At 37.0% G+C, this 18246-nt stretch overlaps 1 protein-coding gene and 1 long non-coding RNA gene across 6 annotated transcripts in view; one reads left to right on the plus strand and one right to left on the minus strand.

The window, feature by feature from the left end:
- The window catches only part of FIRRM (FIGNL1 interacting regulator of recombination and mitosis), a 56912-nt gene that overhangs the window by 570 nt on the left and 38096 nt on the right, over positions 1–18246 (minus strand). For 2 of the 5 annotated variants that reach the window (XM_014480331.2, XM_070385316.1), the window contains 8 exons: positions 15889–16074; positions 13975–14097; positions 12805–12900; positions 11091–11204; positions 9390–9494; positions 8692–8772; positions 1309–1428; positions 56–235 (listed from right to left, as the gene is read on the minus strand). In XM_014480331.2, coding sequence (XP_014335817.2) covers positions 56–235; positions 1309–1428; positions 8692–8772; positions 9390–9494; positions 11091–11204; positions 12805–12900; positions 13975–14097; positions 15889–16074 — 1005 coding nt within the window. Of the gene's footprint in view, positions 1–8; positions 236–1308; positions 1429–8691; positions 8773–9389; positions 9495–11090; positions 11205–12804; positions 12901–13974; positions 14098–15888; positions 16075–18246 lie in introns of all 5 variants that reach the window. The other 3 variants (XM_070385314.1, XM_070385313.1, XM_070385315.1) reach the window with 3 other exon arrangements.
- On the plus strand, positions 164–1719 carry LOC138991280 (uncharacterized). The gene is made up of 2 exons (XR_011467304.1): positions 164–515; positions 1141–1719. It is a non-coding gene; the product is annotated as an uncharacterized lncRNA (long non-coding RNA).

Below are 18246 nucleotides of genomic sequence, written 5' to 3' on the forward strand. Positions count from 1 at the left end.
TCATTTACCTAGTTGACAAAATGGTCTAGTCCACTAACTCTTCACCTTAGAGTACCTGACGTTTTAGCTTATCAATCCTTTCCTGAAGCGTCTCCATTTCCATCAGGAGCCAGTCTGGAGGAGGAGACTTCTGGAGTAGTAACTCGATCGCCTCCAAGGCTTCTGTTGCCGCTTTCAGTGTTGACCTGTACTCATCTTCTGAGGGGAGCTCGTGACGGGCTCTTTTCACACAAGGCTGGCAAATGAGAAAAACATGTAATGCCATAATCCCCGTTCCAAACAGAACTTTCCTTTTGGACTAAAGCTTACAAGGACAAATTCTAAAATTGTCAAGTTTTATACGAAAATTTTATTCTAGTCTTTGGCTCACAAGGGCAGGAGACCCTTACCCCCGCCTTCATCTGGAGAGAGACATGAAGGCAGTGTTGATTTGCAACAGGGATTCAGGGTGCTACCACAACTGATGCTCAGGGTCCGAGGAAACGAAGAGGTGCTGCCTTGTCCAGTGACTTCAGGTGAGTGTTCTTTAGCCATATAATCTGTCCTTACAAAAAAGCCCCAAGTATGAATTATTTAAAATGCCCTTTTCTTTTTAATGCTAAGTTTATAATGATGCTTTCACTGCACCAGAAGGAGGACGAAGGGTTAGAGCCATACAGTTTTTAAAATCATTGTCTTCCTACAGATGGTCGTAATATATAAATTCTTTAGGGCTTATTTACACTACTGATATATTTAACTTCGTAGATTTAAGGCATAAAAGTTAACATGTCTTGAAAACCACTTATTGGGTTTTTAAGAGTTGTAACTTATATTTACCATTATGGATTGCCATTCCAAATATACTATTAGTGCTCAAACAATTTTGAGTATCCTTAGAAATGTCAGATTTCTGCCTTATGATAGATATAATTTCTGGACTGTGATGAATGAAGCAAAGGATCAAACTAAACACTTAAGAAGGTATGTGAATCAGTTTTCTTCTGTGGTTCAGAAACTACTGCATTTGTAGCATCACTGGTACAAAGACATAACTTTTCCAAAGGTTATTGCAAATAGTTTAAAGTTATATTAAAAGTATATTCAGTATGATGTTTAAAACATTTTTTGGAGTCCCACCTCTGTTCTCTGTGTTGTCAGCCTTCCAGAAAGAAGAAATGTGATTTTTAAAAGAGCAACTACCATAAAACAATTTCACATGTCTATTCTGTACGAGGCAAAGAACCATGCTAGTTTCTGTTCTACTGTTGTAAGTAATAAAGCACATTTTTTATTAAAGCTTGATCCACACTGAAGAGCAGTCCATACCTGTAAAGATGACATCTTTGTTTCTTCTTGAGTAACTTTAGCAAAAGGCTCCCAGAAAGTACCTTTTTCCTGTTTGATACGTTCCAGTCTCACAGCTGTAGTTTCATCTACAAACCCCGTCTGCCAGAGATCATGAAGAACCAAGTAAATACCAACATTAGCACTCTCAACTCGTTATCAAAATGGTGTGATACTCAGTGAAAAGACCTGTGTGTATTAAATGCCGAATGTTTAACTACAAGGCTCAGCTTGTGAACTATGCAAATTCTGGAAGTAAGTTGGACTCGTCTGTAAAAATTATTCTCAGTGTGATTTGGGTAAAAATATTTTACAGTGTACGCCTTCCCTACAGAGAAAAAAAAAAAAAAAGATTATCTGCTAGCCTTTACTGAACAGGGTGAGAAATTTTTATTTTTTTTTTTTTTTTTTTTTTTTTTTTTTTTTTTTTTTTTTTTTTTTTTTTAAAAAAAAATCACATGCTCCCCATCCTGAACCCTCCTCCTCCCAACCTCCCCATACCATCCCCTGGGCCTTCCCAGCGCACTCAGCCCCAAGCATCCAGCATCGCACTGAACCTGGACTGGCATCTCGTTTCATACATGACATTTCACATGTTTCAATGACATTCTCCCAAATCTTCCCACCCTCTCCCACAGAGTCCATAAGACTGTTCTATACATCAGTGTCTCTTTTGCTGTCTCGTACACAGGGTTATCGTTACCATCTTTCTAAATTCCATATACATGCGTTAGTATACTGTATTTATGTTTTTCCTTCTGGCTTACTTCACTCTGTATAATAGTCTCCAGTTTCATCCACCTCATTAGAACTGATTCAAATGTATTCTTTTAATGGCTGAGTAATACTCCATTGTGTATATGTACCACAGCTTTCTTATCCATTCATCTGCTGATGGACATCTAGGTTGCTTCCATGTCCTGGCTATTATAAACAGTGCTGCGATGAACATTGGGGTACACGTGTCTCTTTCCCTTCTGGTTTCTCAGTGTGTATGCCCAGCAGTGGGATTGCTGGATCATAAGGCAGTTCTATTTCCAGTTTTTTAAGGAATCTCCACACTGTTCTCCATAGTGGCTGTACTAGTTTGCATTCCCACCAACAGTGTAAGAGGGTTCCCTTTTCTCCACACCCTCTCCAGCATTTATTATTTGTAGACTTTTGGATCGCAGCCATTCTGACTGGTGTGAAATGGTACCTCATAGTGGTTTTGATTTGCATTTCTCTGATAAAGAGTGATGTTGAACATCTTTTCAAGTGTTTGTTAGCCATCTGTATGTCTTCTTTGGAGAAATGTCTATTTAGATCTTTGGCCCATTTTTTGATTGGGTCATTTATTTTTCTGGAGTTGAGCTGTAGGAGTTGCTTGTATATTTTTGAGATTAGTTGTTTGTCGGTTGTTTCATTTGCTATTATTTTCTCCCATTCTGAAGGCTGTCTTTTCACCTTGCTAATAGTTTCCTTTGATGTGCAGAAGCTTTTAAGTTTAATTAGGTCCCATTTGTTTATTTTTGCTTTTATTTCCAATATTCTGGGAGGTGGGTCATAGAGGATCCTGCTGTGATGTATGTCAGAGAGTGTTTTGCCTATGTTCTCCTCTAGGAGTTTTATAGTTTCTGGTCTTATGTTGAGATCTTTAATCCATTTTGAGTTTATTTTTGTATATGGTGTTAGAAAGTGTTCTAGTTTCATTCTTTTACAAGTGGTTGACCAGATTTCCCAGCACCACTTGTTAAAGAGATTGTCTTTAATCCACTGTATATTCTGCCTCCTTTGTCAAAGATAAGGTGTCCATATGTGCGTGGATTTATCTCTGGGCTTTCTATTTTGTTCCATTGATCTATATTTCTGTCTTTGTGCCAGTACCATACTGTCTTGATAACTGTGGCTTTGTAGTAGAGCCTGAAGTCAGGTAGGTTGATTCCTCCAGTTCCATTTTTCTTTCTCAAGATCGCTTTGGCTATTCGAGGTTTTTTGTATTTCCATACAAATTGTGAAATTATTTGTTCTAGCTCTGTGAAGAATACTGTTGGTAGCTTGATAGGGATTGCATTGAATCTATAAATTGCTTTTGGGTAGTATACTCATTTTCACTATATTGATTCTTCCAATCCATGAACATGGTATATTTCTCCATCTATTAGTGTCCTCTTTGATTTCTTTCACCAGTGTTTTATAGTTTTCTATATATAGGTCTTTAGTTTCTTTAGGTAGATATATTCCTAAGTATTTTATTCTCTTGTTGCAATGGTGAATGGAATTGTTTCTTAATTTTCTTTCTGTTTTCTCATTATTAGTGTATAGGAATGCAAGGGATTTCTGTGTGTTGATTTTATATCCTGCAACTTTACTATAATCATTGATTAGTTCTAGTAATTTTCTGGTGGAGTCTTTAGGTTTTCTATGTAGAGGATCATGTCATCTGCAAATAGTGAGAGTTTTACTTCTTCTTTTCCAATTTGGATTCCTTTTATTTCTTTTCTGCTCTGATTGCTGTAGCCAAAACTTCCAAAACTATGTTGAATAGTAATGGTGAAAGTGGGCACCCTTGTTTTGTTCCTGACTTTAGAGGAAATGCTTTCAATTTTTCACCATTGAGGATAATGTTTGCTGTGGGTTTGTCATATATAGCTTTTATTATGTTGAGGTATGTTCCTTCTATTCCTGCTTTCTGGAGAGTTTTTATCATAAATGGGTGTTGAATTTTGTCAAAGGCTTTTCTGCATCTATTGAGATAATCATATGGTTTTTGTTTTTCAATTTGTTAATGTGGTGTATTACATTGATTGATTTATGGATATTGAAGAATCCTTGCATCCCTGGGATAAAGCCCACTTGGTCATGGTGTATGATCTTTTAATGTGTTGTTGATTCTGATTGCTAGAATTTTGTTTAGATTTTTGCATCTATGTTCATCAGTGATATTGGCCTATAGTTTTCTTTTTTTTGTGGCATCTTTGTCAGGTTTTGGTATTAGGGTGATGGTGGCCTCATAGAATGAGTTTGAAGTTTACCTTCCTCTGCAATTTTCTGGAAGAGTTTGAGCAGGATAGGTGTTAGCTCTTCTCTAAATTTTTGGTAGAATTCAGCTGTGAAGCCGCCTGGACCTGGGCTTTTGTTTGCTGGAAGATTTTTGATTACAGTTTCAATTTCCATGCTTGTGATGGGTCTGTTAAGGTTTTCTATTTCTTCCTGGTCGAGTTTTGGAAAGTTGTACTTTTCTAAGAATTTGTCCATTTCTTCCTCGTTGTCCATTTTATTGGCATATAATTGTTGATAATAGTCTCTTATGATCCTTTGTATTTCTATGTTGTCTGTTGTGATCTCTCCACTGTCATTTCTAATTTTATTGATTTGATTTTTCTCCCTTTGTTTTTTGATGAGTCTGGCTAATGGTTTGTCAATTTTATTTATCCTTTCAAAGAACCAGCTTTTGGCTTTGTTGATTTTTGCTATGGTCTCTTTTTGTTTTTTTGCATTTATTTCTGCTCTAATTTTTTAAGATTTCTTTCCTTCTACTAACCCTGGGGTTCTTCATTTCTTCCTTTTCTAGTTGTTTGAGGTGTAGAGTTAGGTTATTTATTTGACTTTTTTCTTGTTTCTTGAGGTGTGCCTGTATTGCTATGAACTTTCCCCTTAGGACTGCTTTTACTGTGTCCCACAGGTTTTGGGTTGTTGTGTTTTCATTTTCATTCGTTTCTATGCAAATTGATTTTTTTTTTTGATTTCTTCTGTGATTTGTTTGTTATTCAGCAGCGTGTTGTTCAGCCTCCATATGTTGGAATTTTTAATAGTTTTTCTCCTGTAATTGAGATCTAATCTTACTGCATTGTGGTCAGAAAAGATGCTTGAATGATTTCTATTTTTTTGAATTTACCAAGGCTAGCTTTATGGCCCAGGATGTGATCTATCCTGGAGAAGGTTCCATGTGCGCTTGAGAAAAAGGTGAAATTCATTGTTTTGGGATGAAATGTCCTATAGATATCAATTAGGTCTAACTGGTCTATTGTATCGTTTAAAGTTTGTGTTTCCTTATTAATTTTCTGTTTAGTTGATCTATCCATAGGTGTGAGTGGGGTATTAAAGTCTCCCACTATTATTGTGTTATTGTTAATTTCTCCTTTCATACTTGTTAGCATTTGTCTTACATACTGCGTGTGCTCCGTGTTGGGTGCATATATATTTATAATTGTTATATCTTCTTCTTGGATTGATCCTTTGATCATTCTGTAGTGACCTTCTTTGTCTCTTTTCACAGCCTTTGTTTTAAAGTCTATTTTATCTGATATGAGTATTGCTACTCCTGCTTTCTTTTGGTCCCTATTTGCATGGAAAATCTTTTTCCAGCCCTTCACTTTCAGTCTGTATGTGTCCCCTGTTTTGAGGTGGGTCTCCTGTAGACAACATATGTAGGGTCTTGTTTTTGTATCCATTCAGCCAGTCTTTGTCTTTTGGTTGGGGCATTCAACCCATTTACGTGTAAGGTAATTACTGATAAGTATGATCCCGCTGCCATTTACTTTATTGTTTGGGGTTCGAATTTATACACCATTTTTGTGTTTCCTGTCTAGAGAATATCCTTTAGTATTTGTTGTAGAGCTGGTTTGGTGGTGCAGAATTCTCTCAGCTTTTGCGCTTATCTGAGAAGCTTTTGATTTCTCCTTCATACTTGAATGAAATCCTTGCTGGGTACAATAATCTGGGCTGTAGGTTATTTTCTTTCATCATTTTAAGTATGTCTTGCCATTCCCTCCTGGCTTGAAGAGTTTCTATTGAAAGATCAGCTGTTATCCTTATGGGAATTCCCTTGTGTGTTATTTGTTGTTTTTAATTGCTGCTTTTAATATTTGTTCTTTGTGTTTGATCTTTGTTAATTTGAGTAATATGTGTCTTGGGGTGTTTCGCCTTGGGTTTATCCTGTTTGGGATTCTCTGGGTTTCTTGGACTTGGGTGATTATTTCCTTCCCCAGTTTAGGGAAGTTTTCAACTATTATCTCCTCAAGTATTTTCTCATGGTCTTTCTTTTTGTCTTCTTCTTCTGGAACCCCTATGATTCGAATGTTGTAGCGTTTAATATTGTCCTGGAGGTCTCTGAGATTGTCCTCATTTCTTTTAATTGTTTTTCTTTTATTCTCTCTGATTCATTTATTTCTACCATTCTATCTTCTAATTCACTAATCCTATCTTCTGCCTCTGTTATTCTACTATTTGTTGCCTCCAGAGTGTTTTTAATTTCATTTATTGCATTATTCATTGTATATTGACTTTTTTTATTTCTTCTAGGTCCTTGTTAAACCTTTCTTGCATCTTCTCAATCCTTGTCTCCAAGCTATTTATCTGTGATTCCATTTTAATTTCTAGATTTTGGATCAATTTCACTATCATTATTCGGAATTCTTTATCAGGTAGATTCCCTATCTCTTCCTCTTTTGTTTGGTTTGGTGGGCATTTATCCTGTTCCTTTATCTGCTGGCTATTCCTCTGTCTCTTCATCTTGTTTAAATTGCTGAGTATGGGGTGTCCTTTCTGTATTCTGGCAGTTTGTGGAGTTCTCTTTATTGTGGCTATTCTCACTGTGTGTGGGTTTGTACAGGTGGCTTGTCAAGGTTTCCTGGTTAGGAAGCTTGTGTCAGTGTTCTGATGGGTGGAACTGTATTTCTTCTCTTTGTTCAGTCGCGCTGTGGGGAGGGAGGGAGGGATGCTTCAAGCAAATAACACTGGCGCAGCGCCGCAGTGCCTCAGCCACACTGGGTCTGCCCCGCCACTGCGCTGTAGCCTCCTGCCCACACTGCTCGGGCTCAGGTTGTTCCGCCTGGAACAATCCAAGGCTGGCCCTGGGTTGCATGTACCTCCCAGGTCCAAGCCGCCAGGTTCAGGCACTCGGATAGTCCTCAGAGGCGCAGACTCAGTTGGGCCTGAGTATTGTGCTCTTCCCAGGTCCGAGCAGCTCAAGTGATGAGGTGTTTGGCGAGCGCCAATGCTGCGACTTATCGCCTCCCCGCCACTCGGTTATCTGGGCGCAAAACCGGCGCACCTTCTTAGGCAGATGTTAACCGTCCAGACCCCAAGAAGTTTTAGTTAGCAAAGAAGCCTGCTTACAGTTTTATAGATAATGTCTCTCTGGGGCTGCGATTGCCCCCTTCCGCTCTGGCTGCCTATCACCGAGGGGGGAAGGTCTGCAGCCGCTATCTCTGTTCAATTCTTTGTTCCGCACGGGCCTGGCGGTCTTAGGTTGGGGCTGGCTTTTCGCGTAGTAGATATCCCACAGTCTGGTTTGTTAGCCCAAATTATTTCGCCAGATAGTGCTCAGGGTATTCAGGCCAGATTCTTACTCTAAGCGATGCAGCCCGCGCTGCGCCCCTGCCCAGCCCCGCTTGTTAATGGCGCCTGCAGGCGTCTGCGCTGCTTCTCCACTGGGGAGTTACCGTAGGACTCGCAATCTTCGAGTTTTAATTGTTTATTTATTTTTTTCTTCCTGTTACGTTGCCCTCTGTGCTTCCAAAGCTCGGCACAGATTCGCAGTGAGAAGGTTTCCTAGTGTTTGAAACTTCTCTCTTTTAAGACTCCCTTCCCGGACGGAGCTCCGTCCCTCCCTCTTTTTGTCTCTTTTTTTGTCTTTTATATTTTTTCCTACCTCCTTTCAAGAGTTGATTGCTTTTCTGGGTGCCTGATGTCCTCTGCCGGCATTCAGAAGTTGTTTTGTGGAATTTACTCGACGTTTAAATGCTCTTTTGATGAATTTGTGGGGAGAAAGTGTTCTCCTGTCCTACTCCTCCGCCATCTTTGATCTTGAACCTCGAGAAATTTTTTTAAAAGAAACATGTACACACCCTTACTTACATCCAGCTTATATACAATATATGCATATATACAAAAAAGAGACATAGCCCACTTCAATGAGATATTCTTAAGAAAATTAAGTACTTAAGCATAATTCACTTGATCCTAGTATTCTAAATTTGTGGTTTAACTGTTCTATTAGTGTTTCGGTTAACCTTTAACTTACATCTTACCACTGTCCCCATGTAAGTTTCAAAGCTCACACAAAATATGGGAGCCACTATTTGGAAAAGTCCTGATTGGATTATGGTGGTGAATATGACCCTCTTGGGCCTACAATTCCACATGTGAGTCTAATGATGGTGAGTTACTGGTGAGGGATCCGCATTCTTTTTCTCTGGGCCTGGATGATCAATGCTGCAGTATCCCAGACTACAGCCAGAGTGACCCAAGTGTTTCACTTCTGACCTGCAGTGAGGTCCCAACTGCTTAATAAGCTAACAGGATATTCAACCTGGCAATAATTTTTAAAAAGTAACATAACAAAATGTGTTCTGCTACTTGGATGCTATACAAATAAAATACCTTCTCCAAAAAGGATACAACTTTTTTCTTTGTTTCTTCAGAACTGAGACATTGTGGAACTATCTCTTCATGAGTAGTTCCCTATTAAAAGATTGATAAAAAACTAATTTCAGTACATTTTAATAACCTGCAAAAAGAAGTACACAAGTTTTAAGAGCTACTTTAATTAAAAATGCAACTTTAAAAGAAAAATCACTCAAAAAATAATAAGCTCATAGTTATTTGAGGGTGCACAAGTATAAAGTTGTGAGCTGTAACGATTTCTGCCCAGTCATCCCAACATTTTTGGGTCCCATTGTGATGAAGGGCAGGACTGTACAACGGCAGCTAAGAGTAAAAGCAGCCCAGGGCAGGGTCGCCTTCTCTACAGAGCTGAGCTAACAGGTCTGTGTTCATCAACTTAGCTCCCGTGAAAGGTGGAGATGAAATATATTATCATTCAACCCCAAATAGCATCTGAATTAGGACACCTAGTCTGAGTGCCTGTTCTGTCATTACTACTGAGGACCTTAGGAAAATCACTTCCCTTCTCTGGACTTCATTTTTAGATCCTGTAAAACAGAAGGCTAGCAATATCTCCTCCAGAAATTTTATGGCTAAGATACAAAAAGCAGCTCTATACATGTTTTTGGAATATTTTGCAATATCAGAAAATGTTTTAGAAATCATTGTGATAGACTGGCCTTCTAATTAATTACCTCAGCAAACTGAGTAAATGCCTCCAAGGAATGTTGTTCCAGTAGCCAGTTCCTGTCAGCTAGCAGTGAAGCAAAAACAGAAGACAGGCTGGGCAGAATTCTGTCCTACAAAGAAAACCAAACCTTATTAGAGGAGAACCTCAGCAGAGTACATTCCTTATCAGTTTTCCTTAATTCTGTCTCAGGGAACACAATAAAACGTGTTCAATTGTGTCCCTCCTTTGCTCTAAGCCCCACTGCCTTTGTGTTAGCTCTCCTTCCGATGTACTTCCAGCTGGGGGGTGTTCGCTTCCATTTCCCCTGTTCTGGCGATGCCTCCTCAGGCACCTGCCTGGTTTGCTCCCTCAGCGTCAGGTGTTACCCACATGTCACTACGGTGAGGACTCCAGTGACCAAGTCTGATTTCAGACTCTACTCCCACATATACATTCTTTCTTCCCCTTCTCTTGCTTTATTTCTCTCCATAGCACTCACCACCAATTTAGTCCTTTTCATATATCCCCACTTTAGTACTCTGTTGCTTCTCAACAGGCTGAGGGTATTTATTAGTTTGATTTACTGAATACTGAATCCCCAGCGATCAAAATAGCACCTGACATATAACAAGAACTCAACTTTTTCTTGAATGGAATAAATGAATTAATATCACATGGGTTAAATGCCTCTCATATGCTGATGAATTCCCCCAAATTTCTTTAGATCTTAACTTCACTCTGAGAATAGGTAAAGTAATTTCTGCTTTTATTAAACATTTGCTCCGTAGGTTCTGGGCCCCGCAGGGTCCATGGCTATGGCACTGATGAAGCAGAATTTCAGAATACATTTACATTCATTTTATGCTAAAAAGATAGCTCAAATGCAAGTATCTTTGAATACTTCTATCCAGAGAGTTGAAAAGAAGCTGTCAACTCTACACTTACCTCAAGAAACACAACTTTACGTGATGGAAAGCAACAGTATGGTATTGTCTACCTTTGAACAAGAGAGCCCTTTACAAACTAACCAGTTCAAGTTTTGGTTTCAAGGTTTTAATTATTTAACATGTACTGAGAAAACATTCATCATATTTTTGCCCCACTTACATAACAAGTTCTCAGCACTGAAATCTTCAGTATGACCTAGAAGTAGGGGGAAAATGTCAAGTGTCTAGAATTGTCTTGACCACAGTAGTAAGGAAGGAAGAACTCAATTTAGGAGGAAGACTTCTTTTTGCTGTGAAGTATGTCTTAAGATTCAGTAGAAGTGTATCACCAGGCCTTTACAGTTTTATAAATACGTATTTATTTGTCAACTATATATACTTCGCAAAATCTTCAAAAATATCTTCTAAAGAAACAAATAGGCTCCCTTTAATGAATATAGAAACCAAGAGAATAACTGATAAATCACCCAATTTCCTCACTATACATTGTTCCCTAGAAGACATACTTTCCTTCCTTAGGAACTTGGTATGCTAGAACCCAACTATCATAAATCTTACTGTAGCCAGTTCTATAAATTATTTGTATGTCAACATATATTTTTCTAAAAGTAAATGACTTGAGTTATACTAAGACAGTAACCCTCTCTTCACAAAATAGTTTTTCTCCAATTTTCATTTGTCAGCAATCCATAGAATTCCAGAAATTAAAGCCTGAAAATCCCTCAGTAATTATGAGAGATTTTGTTAACATGGGAACAACAGGATTAAGAGAGTATTACCTGGATAGTTTGAGGTATAAAAAGTTTTCCCAGAGAAGAGAGAAAATCCAGAAATGCCAATCGAACATGGTCAGGAGGCTCTAATTTAAGCAGTGAGGTCTGCAAAGTTATAACCTGCAAAGTATAACCAAAGATGCAAAGATCAAAGAATAGTTACAAGCAGTTATAAAACAAGTGCTTTGTAGAGACACGACTAAGATTTTGATGGGTATGCAGGACGGGAAACCAAACCAAACCCAGGACAGTCAAAGATTCTACAAAGCCTACACTTCACAGGTGGAATTTGAATAAAACAATAAAATCACTCATTCAGTTACTACCACAATATTAGTCTTAACCAACCATTGAAATAAAAAATTAAAAATTCATGCGTTTCTGAAAAACAATATGCTAGTGTTCTTCCTTTAAATCTTTAAAAATTATTTTGCATTTTAAATTCTAGAACGAGAAGTTCATTCTTTAAACACGGATTGGCAAACTTTCTGTAAAGGGCCAGAGGGTAAATATTTTGGATTTGTTCCTTGTTGCATACATATATATATATAGATATTTTAACAAACCTTTAAAAATGTAAAAAATCTTCCTTAGCGCTTCTGATGAAAACAGGAGAGCAGAACCTAGTCAGGAGGCCAAAGTTTGCCTGGTGTAAAGGACACTGAAATAGTCTTCTATGGAAGCAGTGTCTCAATGAATAATTTACTTATGTTGAAAATTTTAAATGTTATTTGGATTTTTTAAAAATAGGTACAATTACATCAAAACTATCAGTATTTTTCAAAAAAGATTAGAATCTTCAGAATCAACATATTTGAGTCAGTTATTTTACTACATTCTCTGTAAAACATATATAGTAACTAAAAATATGCCTAATCAGTAAACATTTTTTAATGCTAAGTTCTTCATATACACAACCAAAACCAGAGCTACTAAAAACAAGGTGTTGCTAGTCTCACTCTCTGCAATATGCTGCTGCTGTTGCTGCTGTGTCGCTTCCTAAATAGGAAGGACTGGCTTTACCTCGGAATAGTTTTCTTAAGTGACAGTAAGCTTAAACCAACAATTAGGGGATCGGGTCTGTCTAGTATGAACTCATTCCAGATCCTCAAATCACTTCAGGTAAGATGAAGGCCTTCTCCCCTTTTCCCTCTCTCCATCACTTAGAACCACCCAAAGCAAGGCATACCTGAGGCAACACCACGAGGATCCCCCAGTGGCCCTGGTTCTGCCAGGTCCAGCCATGCAAGCTAGGGACCAGAGGAAGAATTCAGTAGTGCTCCTCATTTTATTTCTTCAAACAAAATGAGGATTATCCTCAAGTCCATGTTGGTTTTATTGCATAGCTTCCCTAGTGGCTTAGATGGTAAAGAATCTACCTGCAATGCAGGAGACCAAGGTTCGATCCCTGGGTTGGGAAGATCCCCTAGAGAAGGAATAGCAACCCACTCCAGTGTTCTTGCCTAGAGAATCCCATGGACAGAGGAGCCTGGTGGCCTACAGTCCATGGGGTCCCGAAGAATTGGACAGGACTGAGTGACTAATGCAACTTCAACAACAGCTTCTGGCATACCTTTGAAAATGCTATAAAGGCAGGGTTCCCAGGCGAACTGACTCCTAACCTCAGGGTTTCCTAAGCAGTTACCAGCAACAATGAAACAGGTCTGACTATTCAGTATCAAAGAGATAAGAGAATAGATAGCTTGCCCACTATTCTTACCTGACTTACTAGCTGAGGATCTAAAGTTTGAATGAAAAATCCCAGCAGTGGAAGTAAAAGACTGAGTGTCTGCTGAACATAAGGTTGATCTATTACCTTAAATAAGAAGCACAAAATAATTCTGGTGAAAATTTTCCATTACATAAGACTAGCAACATTCATATTTATTATATTCCAGGAAATATGCTAAGCACTTTATATTTATTACTTCACTTATTCCTTATAACTCTGAAGCAGGTATTATTACCCTCACTTTACTACTAAGAAAAGGGTAGAGAGGTTAAATAATTTCCTCTAGACACACAGGAAAAAGTATAGCCATGTTCTAAACCCAGATTTAATTCAGATGGGCATCTCATTATTTTTATCTGTCATAGAAAAAGCTTGCTTATTCCTTAGTCTTCTTAAAATTCCATTTCTCCTCTCCAGAACTCTTGCTTCTATTATGATATTATAAGCTTTATCACCAAGAAAGATCCTCAGTGAATATTTATTGAATAATTTAATGAGGATTAGGGGAAAGCACTTGAAGCTAAAATGCTGCAACAGTGAAATCTAACCATATACATAAACTTTAATGATAAAATATCATCTGCAAAACCATTTCTGTTAGTTCACAAACATTAATGTTGCCTTCAGCTTCCACTGACTGGGACACCCAGAGGCCAGTATTTCAACTTATCAATGTCATAGTTAGATATTTAACTAAATATGATTTTTAAATTACAATGATCTGTGGGACATATATCATTCTAATTCTAGCCTGATTTTGGCTTTTCTGGAGAAGAGGAATACAAGTTAACCACATCCATTTACTTGCCCCTTCTACTATTAAGCCAGACCACTCTCCCAGTGCTCAAAAGATTTTATAAAAGAACTCCAGAATCACAGAAACAGGCCATAGCAAACAAAGAAGAAAAAACAGTAAGAGTTGAAAATAGTAGCTAGACTGTCACTGTCACTTCACTACTTTCTAGTTTTATTAATATAATTCTATCAACTTAAATAGAACTGGCTGAAAGAGTAAAAGTAGGTATTTTTAAGTTCTAATCACAAGTGCTACCAAGAACCTAAAGTAATTACATACATTTTACTCTGTATGGAAATTTCATTCTCTTTTTCAGTATTTTATTTGTTCTTCAGCAAAATGATTATAGTTGCCTTCCTTACCAGTTTAACATTTAAAAGAATTGAAAGCTGACTTCCAACTTCCTTAATTGCAGTTTGCTGCCCCAAATCCAGAGCTTCACCAGAAGAATTACATACAGCAAGCAGAGCAGAGAGCACTGTGTTCTAAAGGCAAGAGACAGGGAAAGGACCTGAGTGCAGACATCAGTTTAAAGGAGCTGGAACCCAATTACCTGTAGGTTTTGAGTTACCTCTAACTCTTCATAAAAACACTAGAAGTGTATTTCTAAGACCCAAAGCCATCTTTTCAGCAATGTCTTAATACATGTATTATGTTAGCCAAATAAGATGTATTTATAGAAACACTCAAATTTTTGGCCAACCAATATATTTTGTTAAAACTACTTTCCTTATACACAGAAACATTAGCTTCATTTTCCTAAAAAAATTTTTTTTCCTTTTAGGTTGAAAATTTAACAAAATGGAAACTGCATCATATTTTAAAAAATAGATTTGATACAAATGGCCAATACGGTCAAGCTAATTCATACTATTTATCAACTAAATTTTTTTCACATTATGTACTTAGCAACCTTTTAAAGTTTACTAAATTATTGTTGCTGTTGTTGTATAATTACTCTTTAAAATTTTTTAGCAACACTGCCTTCAGTAAACAAATATAGTACCTAAGTACACTATTTAGAATTTAAAACAAAAGATAATTTTTCCTGGATTCACTCTTAATGATATATCAAATGTCTGTCTCTCTGGCCAGGAATGGGGTTGGTTGGCGTGTGGTAACAATCAGTAATTTTGCCCTTCATCCATTATACTTCAACAACCACACTTAATTTTATGTAATCACCACACAGCTTTTAACTTATGATTAACTTATTTCCTTTTACAATAAACATTAAATAACTTGCTGATCTGGTTTTGGTCATAGAGTAAAGCCGTTGAATTTTAGAAAATAGGTGCTTTTATTTTATCTAATACAAAAGTTTTTGTCTTTACTATAGAAATTTGTGTATAATGAATACAAAACCTGAACAATCTCACCAATAAAGGCACATAGAAATATTTCCTTTCAATATATGTAAATGTTTTAAATTATCTTTATGATTAAGGTCAAATGCCACTATGTAATAGAGTATCGGAACATTTACACTCAGTTTAGAAATATAAGTCTCAAGAAAACCCTGAATTCAATTTAAAATTGCAAATAAGCCCTCACCCCTTTGAATGCTCTGTGCCCATCCTTGCTTGATTTGTCTCTTATCACAAACTGATATATAATATGTATCTAAGTTTTTTATATATATATATATATATACACACACACACACATGTGTGGGTGTGTTACTTCTTTGTCCACAGCTAAAGAATGTAAGTCCATGAGAGCAGGAATTTTTGTTGGTTTTGTTCTTTGATATATTTTTATCTCCAATGCCTAAAACAGAGCTTGGCACATATAAACACTCAAAATATGCTGAGTGAATGATGAATCAAAGAATGTGCAAATAAACACCAAACAACATGTACTATATTCAGTTTCTAAAATTGTATTTTGACTTATAGATCAACTTCTTTTTTATTTCATTATTTTAAGAGGGCGCATTCTAAATAGAAAGGTATATAAAGACTCAGAAGAGATTTGCATAAAATGAGGGTTGTACAAAAAGAAGAATCTTCTCTACCAAATCTAGAAATATGTCAGCAAATATACTACAAATAAAGTATTTCATAATGTGTTTCGTGTTGTTCCACCCTCCCCTCTCATATTTACATCAATCAAGATAATAGCACATTTCTCACAGACTCTTACAGTGTAGAAATATGAAACTCTTGCTAGATTCTGAGGGCACAAACTGTGTCTTTTTAACAACACATCCCCAGTAACTAAAGCAGCTTCATAAACAGCTACAGAACGAATCAAGGCCATCATAATGCACTTACCAGAGACTCAAGTTCTTCTAGCGTGCGGTTACTGCCTAGCCACTTCATACACCATGCAGTACCTGCTCTGGTGACCTCAAGTGCAGTTTGTTTCCTAAGCTCAGCAGGTAATGCCTGAAAGGAAATATACTGCCACAGAAGCAGATTTTCTGTTTCTTTTGGGGGAAATTTCTGGATAAACTCCACCTGAAATTAATTGTTAAAAAAACAAGAGTAACAGACAGTCTAGTGAACTGATACACCAAAGCTAAGTATTAGCTTCCATATTTAATATTTTTTTAAAGTTCTTGGGATTTCCCCTGGTGGTCCAATGGTTAAGTCTCTGATTCTGCACTTCCAGTGCAGGGGGTGCAGGTTGGATCCCTGGTAGGAGAACTGAGGTTCCCACATGTTGTGTGGGTGGTATGACAAAAAATAATAGTTCTTAACTGCATAACAGTATCACAAGGTACCAGATCAATGTAGCCTAAATGAACATGCATTTTAGTTATTTTTGTTTTTGCATTTGTTTCCAAATTGAAAAAACAGGTTAAGTGCAACACGATATAAATGCATTAAGAAATATTAAATAATGTATTTCATTATTAGTCATGTCAGCTATTTTAAATGCTTCTACCCAATAAGTCTATTTTTCCCTAAGAATCAGTGTACTCAACAACTTGTACAGCTAAATCAAAAGTAATATTCAAAAATACACCAACAAGATTGATTTAACCAACCTTTGTGGCTTACTACTTAGCTATCACAGAGAAGCAAAGGTCACAGGTTCAGTTTTCCAATGGGCTATCCAGCTCTGCTCTACTTTAGACAACATATGAAACTCATTCGCAAGTGTTCAGAACAGTATGGTTGGCAAAACAATTATACCACTGAAATAATTCAAAGTGTTTGCCAGGTTAACAGAAAAACAGTATTGTTAAAATGCCACGTTAACGGACTAGATAAAAATGGCAAAAGTTATTTTAAGAAAGAGTTAAACTGTTAAGTCAGTTTCTGGTGGAAAAACTGCAAAAGCAATGGTGTACTTAATTACTAATTAAGGTATACTCTAGGAATATTGATGTAATTTTTAAGAAGAAGAATTCAATTTATAATATCCAAAATCTACTTGCTGAATGACAGAAAAAAAATTTTCTTACATCAAAAATGAGAAAAGAAAAAACACACCACTATATTAAATCTGACAGAGAAACTCTTCTACATTATATATCATATTTATATTTGAATTTTATTTGTTTGGAGAAAATACTTAGCTGTCAACACAAGGGAGAAATTACATAGCTATCTTCTGGGACAGCTGATAAAGCCAGAAAAATGGATCCCTTCTTGAGCTATGCATCTATTACAACAGGCAGCTTTACTCTTGAAACCAAACTACATCAGGAAAGCCAAGAGAATTGTGCCAACTAACATCAATTCAAACAAGACCTTTCTTTATAATAAAGTCCAGTGAGTGAATGATTTCCCTTTCCAAAATAGAACTATAAGTAATAACACCCTGGACAACATAGGTAGGAGTTGCCAAGATCTGTTACATACAAAGACTGATTTATTTATTTACTATTCTGGGTTTGAAAACCTTGGCCTCAACACAGTTTGCAAGATTTAAAACTGCTAGTGCTGACAGTTCACAAGGAGTGAAATATAAGGGGATCTAATGTGCAGAGCACATGACTTCCCTCCTTAACACTGAGAGAAAAATACACCAGTGGGCTTAAAATGCAAATATATTAAGTAATCTTTCCTTTACATGAAAATGGTAGCACAGCTGCCAATGTGCTTCAACCAGACCATACTAATATCCTTTCCCCCCAGGTAACCTCAGGAAATAAAAAAGCATATTTCCTAGGGTAAAAGGGCGTAAGGAGGCAGAGGCAACATCCCACAGAGGAGGGCTCTGAAGCAGCTGCATGAAAACCAGCTAAAAACAATACGGGAGCCATGCAAAGAGCACAGACTTGGAAGCAAATCAGATCTTATCTGAATCCTAGCTCAGTCACTTATTATGTGTGAGCTTGGAGAAGGTCTTTAATTATCCTGAGTTATTGAATCTTCATCTGTAAAATGGACATGATAACATATCTATCCCACAAGGCTGAGGTAAGGATTAAAAGAATTAAAGTGCCTACTACAAAACCTGGTCCATAGTATAGTCTGAAAAAAATACAGGCTTCCCTGCTGCTTCCTTTAAGATGCTGGATCATGTCTTAAGAGAAAAGGAAAAAGAGCTGACATGACATGACATGATAGAAGAACTAACACTTGTTAAATGCTTACCTGACGCATATATACACTCTTATCTCCTTGAGTCTCACAACTGCCGTCTAAGTAATAATATTTCAATTCTAGGATTAACTA

This window comes from Bos mutus, chromosome 16 (assembly GCF_027580195.1).
Source record: "Bos mutus isolate GX-2022 chromosome 16, NWIPB_WYAK_1.1, whole genome shotgun sequence".
In the NCBI taxonomy this organism is placed as follows: Eukaryota; Metazoa; Chordata; class Mammalia; order Artiodactyla; family Bovidae; genus Bos; species Bos mutus.